This window comes from Schistocerca nitens, chromosome 1 (genome assembly GCF_023898315.1).
Source record: "Schistocerca nitens isolate TAMUIC-IGC-003100 chromosome 1, iqSchNite1.1, whole genome shotgun sequence".
Taxonomy (NCBI): Eukaryota; Metazoa; Arthropoda; class Insecta; order Orthoptera; family Acrididae; genus Schistocerca; species Schistocerca nitens.
In genome coordinates, this window is record NC_064614.1 from 383,337,782 (window position 1) to 383,355,588 (window position 17,807).

The window sequence follows — 17,807 nt, forward strand, 5'->3', positions numbered from 1 at the left end:
TGCTCCCTTCCCCCCTCCCATGCACACCCTCAGCACTTTAGTTATCAACTGCTGATGCATTAAAAACAAAATAACAGGATTTGAATCACTCCTAAAAAGTAGTGGAATCAGTATAATACCAAGTATGTGAAGCTGGCTAAAACCCAGAATTGACAGTAGTGATATTTTTGGAGTAAATCTAAGTATATATTCAAAAGGGAAATGGAGGTCACATGCTGACAATAGACAAAAAACTAAGTTCTACTACTGAAATAGAAATTGAGGCTCCATGCAAAACTGTTTAGGCAAGTTTCATTATCAAGGGTGGCATACATTTATTACTGCACCCTTATAATTGTGACTAGACTTACCTCCAAAAGTAATTGAAACCTTTAGATAAAATCCTATCTCGTTGCTATAAATGTTCTCATCATTCAAGAGGACTTCAATAATCCAACATTTGAGTGGGATAAACAAAGTTCTGCCAGTGGTGGACATGTCCAGGCATGAAACAGTGCTTTTTCTGAGAATTCCACTCAGATTACAAATATTTTAGTTTAACAGAAACAAATAGACGTGTTATTTTTGAAGATGTTCAAATTGAAATTTGTGTCAGTGACTGCAAAACAGTTATAGCAACAATGGTTAGCAAAGTAAAAAGGTCAACAAAGCATATCTCCATGTTGTTGTTGTGGTCTTCAGTCCTGAGACTGGTTTGATGCAGCTCTCCATGCTACTCTATCCTGTGCAAGCTTCTTCATCTCCCAGTAACTTCTGCAACCTACATCCTTCTGAATCTGCTTAGTGTATTCATCTCTTGGTCTCTCTCTATGATTTTTACCCTCCACGCTGCCCTCCAATACTAAATTGGTGATCCCTTGATGCCTCAACACATGTCTACCGACCGATCCCTTCTTCTAGTCAAGTTGTGCCACAAACTTCTCTTCTCCCCAATCCTATTCAATACTTCCTCATTAGTTAAGTGATCTACCCATCTAATCTTCAGAATTCTTCTGTAGCACCACATTTCAAAAGCTTCTATTCTCTTCTTGTCCAAACTGTTTATCGTCCATGTTTCACTTCCATACATGGCTACACTCCATACAAATACTTTCAGAAATGACTTCCTGACACTTAAATCTATACTCGATGTTAACAAATTTCTCTTCTTCAGAGATGCTTTCCTTGCCATTGCCAGTCTACATTTTATATCCTCTCGACTTCGACCGTCATCAGTTATTTTGCTACCCAAATAGCAAAATTCCTTTACTACTTTAAGTGTTTCATTTCCTAATCTAATTCCCTCAGCATCACCCAATTTAATTCGACTACATTCCATTATCCTCGTTTTGCTTTTGTTGATGTTCATCTTATAGCCTCCTTTCAAGACACTATCCATTCCATTCAACTGCTCTTCCAAGTCCTTTGCTGTCTCTGACAGAATTACAATGTCATCGGCGAACCTCAAAGTTTTTATTTCTTCTCCATGGATTTTAATACCTACCACAAATTTTTCTTTTATTTCCTTCACTGCTTGCTCAATATACACATTGAATAACATCGGGGAGAGACTACAACCCTGTCTCACTCCCTTCCCAACCACTGCTTCCCTTTCGTGTCCCTCGACTCTTATAACTGCCATCTGGTTTCTGTACAAATTGTAAATAGCCTTTCCCTCCCTGTACTTTACCCCTGCCACCTTCAGAATTTGAAAGAGCATATTCCAGTCAACATTGCCAAAAGCTTTCTCTAAGTCTACAAATGCTAGAAACGTAGGTTTGCCTTTTCTTAATCTAGCTTCTAAGATAAGTCATAGGGTCAGTATTGCCTCACATGTCCCAACATTTCTACGGAATCCAAACTGAGCTTCCCCGAGGTCAGCTTCTACTAGTTTTTCCATTCGTCTGTAAAGAATTCGCATTAGTATTTTGCATCCGTGACTTATTAAACTGATAGTTCGGTAATTTTCACATTTGTCAACACCTGCTTTCTTTGGGATTGGAATTATTATATTCTTCTTGAAGTATGAGGGTATTTCGCCTGTTTCATGCATCTTGCTCACCAGATGGTAGAGGTTTGTCATGACTGGCTCTCCCAAGGCTGTCAGTAGTTCTAATGGAATGTTGTCTACTCCCGGGGCCTTGTTTCGACTCAGGTATTTCAGTGCTCTGTCAAACTCTTCACGCAGTATCGTATCTCCCATTTCATCTTCATCTACATCCTCTTCCATTTCCATAATATTGTCCTCAAGTACATCGTCTTTGTATAGACCCTCTATATACTCCTTCCACCTTTCTGCTTTCCCTTCTTTGCTTAGAACTAGGTTTCCATCTGAGCTCTTGATATTCATACAAGTGGTTCTCTTCTCTCCAAATGTCTCTTTAATTTTCCTGTAGGCTGTATCTATCTTACGCCTAATGAGATAAGCCTCTACAGGCTTACATTTGTCCTATAGCCATCCCTGCTTAGCCATTTTGCACTTCCTGTCGACCTTATTTTTGAGACGTTTGTATTCCCTTTTGCCTGCTTCATTTACTGCATTTTTATACTTTCTCCTTTCATCAATTAAATTCAGTATTTCTTCTGTCACCCAAGGATTTCTACTAGCCCTTGTCTTTTTACCTACTTGATCCTCGGCTGCCTTCACTACTTCATCCCTCAAAGCTACCCATTCTTCTTCTACTGTATTTCTTTCCCCCATTTCTGTCAATTGTTCCCTTGTGCTCTCCCTGAAACTCTGTACAACCTCTGGTTTAGTCAGTTTGCATATCTCCATATGATCCAGATAATGAATGATAGCTGAGTGAGAGCCTGAAGCATTAATGTAAGATCCAAATAATGTGTATGCCCCCCCTCCCACCAACCCTCTTTCTCCAAACACATAAAAAAGTATTATAACTTTAGTTATCATCTGCTGAAGCATTAAAAACAAAATGACAGTGTTTGAATCACCCCTAGAAAGTAGTGGAACCCATATAATACCAAGTATGTAAAGCTGGCTAAAACTTGAAATTGACAGCAGTGATAGTTTTGGAGTAAATGTAAGTATGTATCAGAAGGGAAATTGAGGTCACATACTCACAATAGACAAAAAACTTGAGAAATTGAGGCTCCATGCAAAATTGTTTATGCAAGTTTCAGTATCAAGGGTGGCATACATTTATGAGTGCACACTTATGATGATGACTAGACTCACCTCAAGATGTAACAGAAACCTTTAGAGAAAATCCTACCCCACTACTACGAATCTTCCCATCATTCAAGCAGACTTCAACCATCCAGCATTTGAGTGGGACACTTAAAGTTTTGTAAGTGGTGGTATTGTCCAGATATGAAACAGTACTAAATGCTTTTCCTGAGAACTACATACTACTAGTAGCTTAGAGTCCCATTTAGAATTGAAATATTTTAATCTAACAGAAACAAACAGACAGTTGCAGCAACAATGATTAGCAAAGTAAAAAGGGCAACAAAGCAGTTCTCATATGATCCAGATGGAGACCCTTAAGTATTAATGTAAGATCCAAACGAGTTGTCTGCTCCCCTCCCTCCTGCCATTCACACTCTCTGATCACACAAAAAATATTATAACATTCGGTATAGACTGCTGAAGCATTAAAAACAAAATGACAGAATTTAAATCGCTCTTAAAAAGTAGTGAAACCCATATAATACCAAGTACTTACAGCTAGCTAAAACCCAAAATTGACAGTAGTGATATTTTTGGAGTAAATCTAAGTATATATTCAAAAGGAAAATGGATATCACATACTCATAGTAGACAAAAAACTCAGCTCTACTGAAATAGAAATTGAGGCTCCATGCAGAATTGTTTAGGCAAGTTTCAGTATCAAGGATTGCATACATTTATCACTGCACCCTTATAATGATGACTAGACTTACCTCCATAAGTAACAAAAACCTTTGGAGCTCCATAAGTAACTAAAACCTTTGGAGAGAATCCTATCTCACTACTACAAATCTCCTCATCATTCCAGAGGACTTCAATAATCCAACATTTGAGTGGGATAAATAAAGTTTTGCAAGTGGTGGACATGTTCAGACAAGAAACAGTACTAAATGATTTTTCTGAGAATTATATACTACTGGTAGCTTAGAGTTCGACTTCTGCACAATAGTATGAACAATAGTACTTACAACATTCCATAGGCACAGTCCCTTTCAGGTTACCTGTCGAATGAATTAGGAAAATATATGAAATATTGTTAATAACAATAGAAACATTATGTAAAAGTTTTACAAATCCTTTTGTAATACAGTGTTACCATTTAGATATCTGTCTTTTCTCGACAAATGTTGGTGCCTATTGCTTTGAAAATAGTGAAGATCAGCTTTTACCTTGACAGTTTATCATATTTCAGTTCCTGTCAGTTAATTGTGGTTTGCTCAACATGTCTTATATTGTTTCTGTGTAGCCTAGATTCAGTGATAGGGCAGGATTTTGTATTCTACTGGGCGGCGAATTTTGTACGCCAATAATTTTTCCTCATAGTTTCACAGAGAAATAAGTAAGAAACTTTTGCTTTTAACAATGTTGGCAATTATATTTTCCACATAAGCACTTTTATTACAGAGCACTGTTACGTGCAGAAGCTAAAAAAAAAAAAAAAGAGAGAGAGAGAGAGAGACAGGGGGAGTAGTTTACTTCAACTTCCATTTTCTACTTCACAGATATTATGTTCTTGGTTATCATTATTCTGTACAATTCTTGATAAGCTGTTATAGGATAAGAAAGTTTATCATAAAAACAAAAGGAAAAATTACAACTCCTTCTTCTTGTATTATGTTGAGGTATATTACACACATCCCTCCAGGGTGTGCTTTATTATGGGATTTCCAAAAGACCACGTTTGAATGTATGTATGAGTTGAGGGCCTCAGAAAATGCAGTAACATGACAAAATAAGAAACATCATTCAGATACCAATCATCAATGAAATTCCTTCTCTTTATAACTGTTGCGCTGAACTGCATCTTCCATGAGTGGTTAGACTAGCAAAAATTGTTACAGTAATCTGCTTTTGATAGGTGTGGCGATACAACCCATTCACTCCCTTTGGACCAACAGTGGAAATTGCAGGGAAAAAGCCATTCTTGAGTAAACATCCAGCACACTTAATAACTGAAGGTGCTGTACAAGACTTGCCTTGGCTGACAAGTGTCACTACTGAAGAAGGGCTCTACCCTGCAGCAGGTAATGTTCATTTCACATAGTTAACAGAGTGAAACAAATGAAGCCATCAATTCATAATAATTTAAGTTGAATTACAAAATATAATTAATAAATTAACAATATTAGAATCTAATAATACCAAAATATTAAAATTTAATTTGACTCTTTTGCTGGTGGTGGTGGTTAGTGTTTAACGTCCCGTCGACAACGAGGTCATTAGAGACGGAGCGCAAGCTCGGGTTAGGGAAGGATTGGGAAGGAAATCGGCCGTGCCTTTTCAAAGGAACCATCCCGGCATTTGCCTGAAATGATTTAGGGAAATCACGGAAAACCTAAATCAGGATGGCCGGAGACGGGATTGAACCGTCGTCCTCCCGAATGCGAGTCCAGTGTGCTAACCACTGCGCCACCTCGCTCGGTGACTCTTTTGCTATTTTGGTTTTCTCATTTAGCTATACCCAAGTAAATGCTATTTTTATGCTAATTTGCATCAAAAATTATTTTTCTTCACACTGTGAATATGGAGATATTTACTTTGTTTCAGAGACATACTTTCCAGTTACTTGTATTTGTACAGATTTAACTGGTACTGCAGTATTAAGCCTAATAGTAATTTCTGTTGTGAAGGCCAGCCATAGTTTTATTTTTTTTTTCTAAGAGTAACTGGAGTCCGTAATGAATTCAGAAAGCTTGAGAATCAGGCAGTATAAGGTATGAAATTGACTGATCCCCTGAGAAGCCATGTGAAAAAGCAATTTCTTTAATTATTTAGTGAAAATCAAGGAGATTAAATCATTTAAATTTTTCTTAACTTAATTAATAACAATTGACACTTATAAATCTGGAAACCATGATAAAGATCAGGCACACAACATTAAATAATACAAACACATATAACTTAATACCATGTTTTCACATTTTCTGACCAGGGGGACATGTGTCCCACACAGAAATTTATCTCTCTAAGTTCACAGGGATACAAAAGTCCCACATCTGTTTGGTACTGCAATCTAGCATTGAATGTATCAACTGTTTGGAACCAACAGGCTCATTGTGTGGCACCTAATTCATGAGATATTGCTTAATTGTTTTAGTTGCATGCTCAGTGCCTTGTGTTCTGACAGTTTTGTGTAATTTTTTTACATTACTGCAATAGCTAAACTCAATAAAGGTATTTATTGCTTTTTTTTACTCTGTTTGCGAGAAATACTTATATTTGTGCACCTATTTTGGTAGAACACTTTTAAATTTGTTAAGTGGGTTTGCCTTATGACCTGTGTGTGTGTAGAGAATTTCTGATAGTGCCTTTTGTTCATAGTTGTGTCAAAATTTTTACATTAATGTATTTTATTCATATATGAAACAGAAAACTCTAAAAACTTGTGGTGATTTGTGATAACATAAAAACATAAAACATTTGAATACAATATCTAATACTCTGATCATTTGTCAGGAGATTATCAAAATAGGTGAATACATTACAGTTAACTGGAATTGCTACTGTTTACAGAATTACTACACTGTCAGAATGAAATATTGTTCTGCATTTTTAATAACTTTATCATGCACAAAATACCTAATATTGACTGTTGTGACCAAGAGATGTCTAAACTGAAATCTAACAGACATTTTTGCTTAAGCTGGTCTAATAGTTCCTGTTAAGATATTCATCTGTAGAGTAAAAGAAGTTTCCTATCAAAAACTCTTTCAAACTTTCTTTGAACATTGCTTTATCTGAAACCAAGTTAGTAATGGTTGTTGGAAATTTGTTGAAAATGTGTGTTCCTGAATATATAACCACTTTTTGGACCAAGATGTGATTTTAGGTCTTTATGTAGATTGTTCTTATTCCTTGTATTGATATTTTTAATTAAGCTATTGGCTGGAAATAGAGATATATTATTTGCAACAAAATTCATTCCATTTGATTTCATTTATTGATCCATTTTCATCTTCAGCTGCACAATGTGCAAGAGATATTGGGATTTTTATGTCAATTTTAACAGTTTTTATATAATTTTGCCTTTGTACACAATAACACAAATTAATATCTCAGTTAATGATGAATACTTAAATAAAAAATGTTGTTACACTATACACCAAGAGATAATATACAAATTTTCTTCTGTATGAGACTACATTAGTTTAACATACAAAATTTTTTTTTGTATTTATTCATTTACTGTGTAAAAGCATTAAGGAATAAATGTACTGAGAAGCAGTGGTTAGAATGCCAAGTTCCTTGAACAGGTTTCCTTGTGACGTTCTTGAATTTACAAAAATGGTTCAAATGGCTCTGAGCACTGTGGGACTGAACTGCTGTGGTCATCAGTCCCCTAGAACTTAGAACTACTTAAACCTAACTAACCTAAGGACATCACACACATCCATGCCCAAGGCAGGATTCGAACCTGCGGCCGTAGCGGTCATGCAGTTCCAGACTGTAGCGCCTAGAACTGCACGGCCATTCTGGCCAGCTTGATTTTACACCACAAATAATTCTTCTTACACACTTTTTCACGCCAAAAACTTTTACTCTTTTTGATGAGTTACCCCAGAATATGATCCTGTATGACATAATACGTAGAATGAAAGTAAGAAATTTATGTAAGTTTTTTATATTTATATCTTCTACATGTGACATCATTCTCACTGCAAATACAGACTTATTTAGGCACTTCAGTGATTCTGTGCTATTCCCTTCCCAAATGATTTTATTATTGAGTTGTAATCCCGCAAATTTAACACTGTCAGCCTCTTCAATCCGCATGTCTTCATATGTTATACACATGCTGGAAGGAAATCTGTTATAGGTTCTGAACTGCATTTAACCATTTATTAATGTCTGTGAAAATTTGATTGGCACTATTTGTAAATCTGTACTCGACTTGCTACTTATTGCAATATTTGTATCATTTACAAACAAGACAAACTTAGCATTTGGCAATGTAACAGATGAGATGTCATTATTGTATACAAGAGAAAGCAGTGGACCCAAGATAGAACCTTGAGAAAAAACACATGTAATTCATTCCCAACCAGTTGAAGACTGACTGCTTACTACACAGGTATTTTGCAATGACACTTTGTTTCCTGTTAGTTAGTTAAGATTCCAACCATTTCACAGCATTGCCGGCAAGACCATAATATTCTAATTTACTTAAGACAATGCTGTGGTTCATACAGTCAAAGGCTTTTGACAGGTCACAGAAAATGTCAGTAGCCTCTAACTTATTATCTAATGAAGTAATTACATTGTCACTGTATGTGTAAATAGCTTTCTGTATATCAGAAGCCTTAAGAAACCCATACTGTGACTTGGACAGTATATTATTTGCAGTCAGATACTCTGTTCTGCTGTGAATGCAGAGCAGGCTATAGCTGAGGTTGTACCATCTCAGTTTCTGTTGTGATGAATCTTATATCTTTCAGCTGGTGAGCAGCTGACAACGCTTATTATCTTGGCTTATTGTCTTGGAATTTATGTGATATAATAATGGTACTTACTTTCTTCTTTTTACAGAATCCCTAGTTAAAGAAAAAATTAAGTGGAACATAAATTTCTCTCTGGACTCAAGAAGGAATAAATTTAGGGAACTATTTATTCCTCCTCGATTTCAGTGGGACACATATATCCCATTTAAAATAATTATAAAACTATAAACAGCAATAATACAGAAATGTGGCCTCCCTCAGCATCCATTCCAAAAGCAGAAAACCAGTTTTTAGAGTAATATGTGAAATTTTAATTAATTTAGTCATGAAAGAGTTAACATTGATTATGACATGAACATTTGGTTACCTTGTTTCCTATCTGGAAATTCCAAACTGTAAAGTAGCACCTATGATTTATTTGCAACTCGTATTTCATTAAAAGGAATATGCCAAAAAGTGTTCTATTTCAGTTAATTCAGAGAGTGCTTTTCCATATTAAAGCGTACTATAATTTATGAAGTTTGCAGACAGTAGAAAGGAGCAGCTTGGCAGCGGGTAACTTCTGTGAGTCAACTGCAGATTTTGAACTATGACTTAAAACTTTTTGTACCAACAATTTTGTTCTTATGATTATTAGGTATGATGTTAGGACTCTTTTGGGTCAAGATGGTTGTTGTTGTTGTGGTCTTCAGTCCTGAAACTGGTCTGATGCAGCTCTCCACGTTACTGTATCCTGTGCAAGCTTCTTCATCTCCCAGTATCTACTGCAACCTACATCGCTCTGAATCCGCTTAGTGTATTCGTCTCTTGGTCTCACTCTAAGATTTTTACCCTCCGCGCTGCCCTCCAATACTAAACTGGTGATCCCTTGATGCCTCAGAACACGTCCTACCAACCAATCCCTTCTTCTAGTCAAGTTGTGCCATAAACTTCTTTTCTCCCCAATCCTATTCAACACTTCCTCATTAGTTATGTGATCTACCCATCTAATCTTCAGCATTCTTCAGTAGCACCACATTTTGAAAGATTCTATTCTCTTCTTGTCCAAATATTTATCGTCCATGTTTCACTTCCATTCATGGCTACACTCCATACAAATACTTTCAGAAATGACTTCCTGACACTTAAATCTATACTCGATGTTAACAAATTTCTCTTCTTCAGAGATGCTTTCCTTGCCATCGCCAGTCTACATTTTATATCCTCTTTACTTTGACCATCATCAGTTATTTTGCTCCCCAAATAGCAAAATTCCTTTACTAATTTAAGTGTCTCATTTCCTAATCTAATTCCCTCAGCATCACCCGACTTAATTCGACTACATTCCATTATCCTCGTTTTGCTTTTGTTGATGTTCATCTTACATCCTCCTTTCAAGACACTATCCATTCCGTTCAACTGCTCTTCCAAGTCCTTTCCTTTGCTGTCTCTGACAGAATTACAATGTCATCGGCGAACCTCAAAGTTTTTATTCCTTCTCCATGGATTTTAATACCTACTCCAAATTTTTCTTTTGTTTCCTTCACTGCTTGCTCAATATTCAAATTGAATAACATCGGGGAGAGGCTACCAGCCTCTCTCACTTCCTTCCCCACCAGTGCTTCCCTTTGATGTCCCTCGACACTTATAACTGCCATCTGGTTTCTGTACAAATTGTAAATAGCTTTTCGCTTCCAGTTTTTTACCCCTGCCACCTTCAGAATTTGAAAGAGAGTATTCCAGTCAACATTGTCAAAAGCTTTCTCTACGTCTACAAATGCTAGAAACATAGGTTTGCCTTTTCTTAATCTAGCTTGTAAGATAAGTCGTAGGGTCAGTGTTGCCTCACGTGTTCCGATATTTCTACGGAATCCAAACTGATCTTCCCCGAGGTTGGATTCTACTAGTTTTTCCATTTGTCTGTAAAGAATTCGCGTTAGTATTTTGCAGCCGTGACGTATTAAACTGATAGTTGTAATTTTCACATCTGTTAACACCTGCTTTCTTTGGAATTGGAATTATTATATTCTTCTTGAAGTCTGAGGGTATTTCACCTGTCTCATACATCTTGCTCACCAGATGGTAGAGTTTTGTCAGGACTGGCTCTTCCAAGGCTGTCAGTAGTTCTAATGGAATGTTGTCTACTCCCGGGGCTTTGTTTCGACTCAGGTCTTTCAGTACTCTGTCGAACTCTTCACGCAGTATCATATCTCCCATTTCATCTTCATCTACATCCTCTTCCATTTCCATAATATTGTCCTCAAGTACATCGCCCTTGTATAGACCCTCTATATACTCCTTCCACCTTTCTGCTTTCCCTTCTTTGCTTAGAACTGGGTTGCCATCTGAGCTCTTGATATTCATACAAGTGGTTCTCTTCTTTCCAAAGGTCTCTTTAATTTTCCTGTAGGCAGTATCTATCTTACCCCTAGTGAGATAAGCCTCTACAGCCTTACTTTTGTCCTCTAGCCATCCCTGCTTAGCCATTTTGCACTTCCTGTCGATCTCATTTTTGAGACGTTTGTATTCATTTTTGCCTGCTTCATTTACTGCATTTTTATATTTTCTCCTTTCATCAGTAAAATTCACTATTTCTTCTGTTACCCAAGGATTTCTACTAGCCCTCGTCTTTTTACCTACTTGATCGTCTGCTGCCTTCACTACTTCATCCCTCAAAGCTACCCATTCTTCTTCCACTGTATTTCTTTCTCCCATTCTTGTCAATTGTTCCCTTATGCTCTCCCTGAAATTCTGTACAACCTCTGGTTCTTTCAGTTTATCCAGGTCCCATCTCCTCAAATTCCCACCTTTTTGCAGTTTCTTCAGTTTCAATCTGCAGTTGATAACCAATAGATTGTGGTCAGAATCCACATCTGCCACTGGAAATGTCTTACAATTTAAAACCTGGTTCCTAAATCTCTGTCTTACCATTATATAATCCATCTGATACCTTTTAGTATCTCCAGGATTCTACCAGGTATACAACCTTCTTTTATGATTCTTGAACCAAGTGTTAGCTATGATTAAGTTATGCTCTGTGCAAAATTCTACATGGCAGCTTCCTCTTTCATTTCTTCCCCCCAATCCATATTCACCTACTATGTTTCCTTCTCTCCCTTTTCCTACTGACGAATTCCAGTCACCCATGACTATTAAATTTTCGTCTCCCTTCACTACCTGAATAATTTCTTTTATCTCGTCATACATTTCATCTATTTCTTCATCATCTGCAGAGCTAGTTGGCATATAAACTTGTACTATTGTAGTAGGCATTGGCTTTGTGTCTATCTTGGCCACAATAATGCGTTCACTATGCTGTTTGTAGTAGCTAACCCGCACTCCTATTTTTTTATTCATTATTAAACCTACTCCTGCATTATCCCTATTTGATTTTGTATTTATAACCCTGTAATCACCGGACCAAAAGTCTTGTTCCTCCTGCCACCGAACTTCACTAATTCCCACTATATCTAACTTTAACCTATCCATTTCCCTTTTTAAATTTTCTAATCTACCCGCCCGATTAAGGGATCTGACATTTCACGCTCCGATCCGTAGAACACCAGTTTTCTTTCTCCTGATAACAACATCCTCCTGAGTAGTCCCCGCCCGGAGATCCGAATGGGGGACTATTTTACCTCCAGAATATTTTACCCAAGAGGACGCCATCATCATTTAACCATACAGTAAAGCTGCATACCCTCGAGAAAAATTACGGCTGTAGTTTCCCCTTGCTTTCAGCCGTTCGCAGTACCAGCACAGCAAGGCTGTTTTGGTTAGTGTTACAAGGCCAGATCAGTCAATCATCCAGACTGTTGCCCCTACAACTACTGAAAGGGCTGCTGCCTCTCTTCAGGAACCACATGTTTGTCTGGCCTCTCAATAGATACCCCTCCGTTGTGGTTGCACCTACGGTACGGCTATCTGTATTGTTGAGGCACACAAGCCTCCCCACCAATGGCAAGGAGGTTCAAGATGGTAAGGTGAGTGAATTTAAAGCAACTAAAAGGTTGAAAAACATCTGCAAAAAAAATATGTTTTTCTACCAGTTCTAGACACAGAGACTCACACACACACACTTGTGCTCACAAGTGCACACTGTCTCCACACCCTTCAACCTACAGTTTTTACCCCTTCTGGCCTACCACCTTCTCCCCATTCTTGACTCTCACCATGTTTATGTGCAACACGCTACCAACATACCCATCCATCTTTCCACACTCCTCTTCTTTTTCGATCCTTTCTTCCACACCACCCTGCCCCACAACCTTCTGATGCTGTGCCTGTTGGCAGTCTAGTCCCTGCACACTGCACCAGACAGCATTCATCTCTCTTCCCACCCATACACTACTATCTCTTCCCCTTCCACTTCACCTTCCCCTTCCCCTTCCCCTTCCCCTTCCCCTTCCCCTTCCCCTTCCCCTTCCCCTTTCTCAGTGCGTGTGTGTGTTTCTCTTACAGATGAAGGCTGTGGCCATCTGCAATATGTGAATGTCTTTTAATTGTGCCTGTCCACAATTTGATGAGTCTTCTTTATGGTAAGCAGCAATCTCTCTTTTCCTACATTGTTGCAATTTCTACCTGGAGTTTCCACTGTTTGATACTCTTATGTGTAACTTATATGAAAAGGGAAAACTACCCACTGATGTTGAGAGAAACTTCATAATGCCCATCCCTAATGGGTGAATGCCTAGAAGTAAAAAAAATTATCAGATACTTTGCTTAGTCATACGTGGATTGAAAATAATAACGAACATTATTCTCAACCAATTGCAACAGAAAGATGAAGCCACCTCACAGAATCTCTATTTGGCTTCCAGAAACAATGAGAAAATAGAGACAAAATATTACCTTTAAAATTATTTACAGAAATTATACAGAAAGTTATTTAACAACATACATAACTTTTGTAGAACCACAAGTAGCGTAATAATAAGGGAAAAAGTCTTGAGTTACTGAAGAAAGTAGCAATATGTAACAGAGAAAAATGACTGATGTAGAACCTCTAAAACGATATGCTTGTGTTCAACATAAGAAGCAGCACAGATCTGGGGAAGAGTCCAGCAAGGATGGGCACTATCACCAATTATTTTTAATTTATACGTAGAGGAGGCACTTAAAAAGTCAGAAAACAGAGACAGATGAGTAATAGATGGCAAAAGAACAAATGTGATGATGACAAAGCTATTTTATCTGAAAATGAAGAAGACATTTCAATGATATTAAATAAAATGGATCAACAATTTATGTGAAAATAATATAAAATAAAAATAAGTGAGTCTATAACAGGGGTAACAATATGTCTTAAGTAAGGGAAAGTCAGGGTTTGAGTACATGTATTTGACAGGCATTTACTTATTTGGGAAACATTATCACTACCTATGGAAGGAGCAAATAAGAAATCAAAAGGAGAACTGCACAAACTAAAATTGCCAAAGAATAAGACATTATCCTCAAAAAGTAACACCCCTAAAATAAGAAGAAGTTTTTTGAAGGCATTTGTTTAAAGTATGGCATTGTACTGCTCTGGGACCTAGGCTCTGGGGACTGATTGTTAGCACAGGGTTACCATGGGCCTCAGTTTACTCTGTTGTTTTTGCTGAGAGCAAATCATGGAAATAATGGTATCCCATGCAAATACCCAATTGATAAGCCACTGTCTCAGTTACTGTGATTTTCCACAATGCTTATCTCAATGGAACTTTAATAATGGTATCCCAAAATGTGTTAGTGTCAGTCAAAATTGTTGGCTTATTGCATTCCATTTTATAACCAGCAGAAAAACAATGTTCAGCAATGACAGACTTCGTAGGTTGCTAAAGGTGAGTGCAGTGTTGATGTTCCACAGAGCCTTCTTCCAAAGTGCAGTTGGTCTTACCTACATATACCATATTACAGCAGAATGTGTTTTATATGCTCTTGCATTCCAGTATGTTGCAAACAGAAGTCAAGACTATAGAGAGATGGCATAATCTTATTTTTGGCAAAATGGACATGAGAGGGGAATACTAGAAGAATGGATATTACTTACAGTTATCGTATATACAAGCAGAACAGAAGGAACTGTAAAAACTGCAAAGAGAGTTCACTGCTAAATTTATCTCACAAAGTACTTTTGTTAATCCTATTAGGAAAAAATCTAAGGCATTTATTAGATGAATCTATGCAACACAATGAACAAATGAGCAAGCGTATAAAACATTCTCAGACTTCTTGTCGGATCATTTCAGGGTAAAATCTCAAGTTTTCAACAATTATCTCCATTGTCTCTGTCAGGAGCAGCTTACTATCTTAACTGCTGTTGTGATGGACTTATATAGCACAAAGACAGCTTCTGATTGATTGGTAATTATGTCATGCTGTTGTAAATGATGTCAGCATCAGTGCTGGTGGTTCCACCACTCCTACCATAGCATAAACATTGCAGCGAATAACTCTGGCTCTTCTCTGTATTGAGAGCTCCCTTCCATGCCCTGCTAAGATTATATCCACTGTCACAGTTGAAGTTTTTCTCACTTATCCTAAATTTCTATAGCCTCATTAATTATGGAACCCCAGTACACAGTAGCCTGAGACAAAACTTCTGTTTCATTAAACAGTATTTTATATTTGTTTGTGAGTCTGTCCTCAGCAAGTGCAGGATTCTCCAGTTCTGAATGTTCTGCACAGTGGTCAGAAATGGTTCACATGAACTGACTGATGGTATTGCTTCCACACTCATTAGAGATGTTGTAAATCCCAGGGACCCCGAGACTGAGACTGTCTTTAACAGGGCATAGCATCTCCTTGATCTTCATAGGAGGTCACAAAATAAATCTGGTACCTTGTCTTTCCAGTACTCTGCCAGTTTTGCTGGATGTGGTGCTACAAAAGGGAAGGAATGGAGTCATTGGCTCACCATGTGAATATTTAATATTTTCATATTTTCTTCCATTGGCACATGCTGACGTCATATCATGTGACCCATAGTTATTCTTTTGGAACACATACTTCAGATGATTAATTTCAGAACCCAAGTGATTGATGTCAGAAACATTTTTCACTCTGTGTACCAATGTACTTAAAGCTGCTCTCTTTTGGACTGGTTGGTGAAAACTCTGGGCATTATAATATAAATAAGTGTGCATTGACTTATGGTACACTGATTGAAATGTCCATCCATCTTTTGTTGTGCCAAAAGATCTAAAACTGGCACCCTTCCCTCTTTCTCTGTCATGTTTGGGTCCTCTGACCATCACCAGCCTCTGTAAGTAACCATTACACATAAACATTTTCTTTATACTCCTTCATATACCAACATTTATAAATCTGTCTTCAGTTAGTGAAATTACTATTGACTGGTACTTCCCTTTGGCCAAAAGAAAACATCTAAATCCAGGGAGAGTTATTTGCAATGCTATAAAGAAAATATAGCAAAATAATTTAGATTACAGAACAAAATTAAAGTACTTTGGTAGAAACTTACTTCTTTGGCTTAGAACACAAATGAAATCTTTTTGAAACAATATTTTACAATGCCTCTTACATTTTTCACTAATATCTTCTTGACCTTCACAATACCTTACATCATCCTTAGGTATGTCACTTTGGAAAATAATATTCAAGAGATTTTAGGTCATTTCTTCCTTGTGCTAGTCCAGCAGTTTTATCACTCATTTTGTCCTTTAGTTTCTGGTTGCTACAAACATTTTGGATTCATTAGTTCTCATGTCACGTAATGGATTATACCAACATACAAAAAACTGCTTTCCAAGGCTTTCAAATCTTGTTGCAGGAAAAGACAGCTCGCTCCTTCTTACATTTTTTTTTTCTAAAATCTGAGTTTTTTAGCAACATATCTAGCAAAACTGGTCATAATTTATGCCAAAAATTTGACAACACTGAAATTTACTTTAGTGTCCTTTTTTCTAACTATGTGTCACTGACATATTTAAATTCTTCTTTTACATCTACATAAAGTATATTGATTCAATAGGGCAAGACGAAAACTCAATACAAGTACAAAAGTAATATTGAACACTAGCTAATATATCCCCCCCATGAACCATGGACCTTGCCATTGGTGGGGAGGCTTGCGTGCCTCAGCGATACAGATGGCCTTACCGTAGTTGCAACCACAACGGAGGGGTATCTGTTGAGAGGCCAGACAAACATGTGGTTCCTGAAGAGGGGCAGCAGCCTTTTCAGTAGTTGCAGGGGCAACAGTCTGGATGATTGACTGATCTGGCCTTGTAACACTAACCAAAACGGCCTTGCTGTGCTAGTACTGCGAACGGCTGAAAGCAAGGGGAAACTACAGCCGTAATTTTTCCCGAGGGCATGCAGCTTTACTGTATGATTAAATGATGATGGCGTCCTCTTGGGTAAAATATTCTGGAGGTAAAATAGTCCCCCATTCGGATCTACAGGCGGGGACTACTCAAGAGGACGTCGGAGTAGGTATTGAAATTCATGGAGAAGAAGTAAAAACTTTGAGGTTTGCCAATGACATTGTAATTCTGTCAGAGACAGCAAAGGACTTGGAAGATGGCTCTGAGCACTATGGGACTCAACTGCTGTGGTCATAAGTCCCCTAGAACTTAGAACTACTTAAACCTAACTAACCTAAGGACATCACACACATCCATGCCCGAGGCAGGATTCGAACCTGCGACCGTAGCAGTCGTGCGGTTCCAGACTGTAGCGCCTTTATCCGCTCGGCCACTCCGGCCGGCCGACTTGGAAGAGCAGTTGAACAGAATGGACAGTGTCTTGAAAGGAGGATATAAGATGAACATCAACAAAAGCAAGACGAGGATAATGGAATGTAGTCAAATTAAATCGGGTGATGCTGAGGGAATGAGATTAGGAAATGAGGCACTTAAAGTAGTAAAGGAGTTTTGCTATTTAGGGAGTAAAATAACTGATGATGGTCGAAGTAGAGAGGATATAAAATGTAGACTGGCAATGGCAAGGAAATCGTTTCTGAAGAAGAGAAATTTGTTAACATCGAGTATAGATTTAAGTGTCAGGAAGTCGTTTCTGAAAGTATTTGTATGGAGTGTAGCCATGTATGGAAGTGAAACATGGATGATAACTAGTTTGGACAAGAAGGGAATAGAAGCTGTCGAAATGTGGTGCTACAGAAGAATGCTGAAGATAAGGTGGGTAGATCACGTAACTAATGAGGAGGTATTGAATAGGATTGGGGAGAAGAGAAGTTTGTGGCACAACTTGACTAG

The 17,807-nt window shown here is 37.7% G+C and overlaps 1 protein-coding gene across 1 annotated transcript in view; it reads left to right on the top strand.

Annotated features, from left to right (window-relative positions):
• The window catches only part of LOC126249059 (venom carboxylesterase-6-like), a 216,619-nt gene that overhangs the window by 150,927 nt on the left and 47,885 nt on the right, over positions 1-17,807 (top strand). Inside the window, exon 6 of the mRNA XM_049950704.1 lies at positions 5,028-5,193. Within this exon, the coding sequence (XP_049806661.1) occupies positions 5,028-5,193 (166 nt within the window). The remainder of the gene's footprint in view (positions 1-5,027; positions 5,194-17,807) is intronic.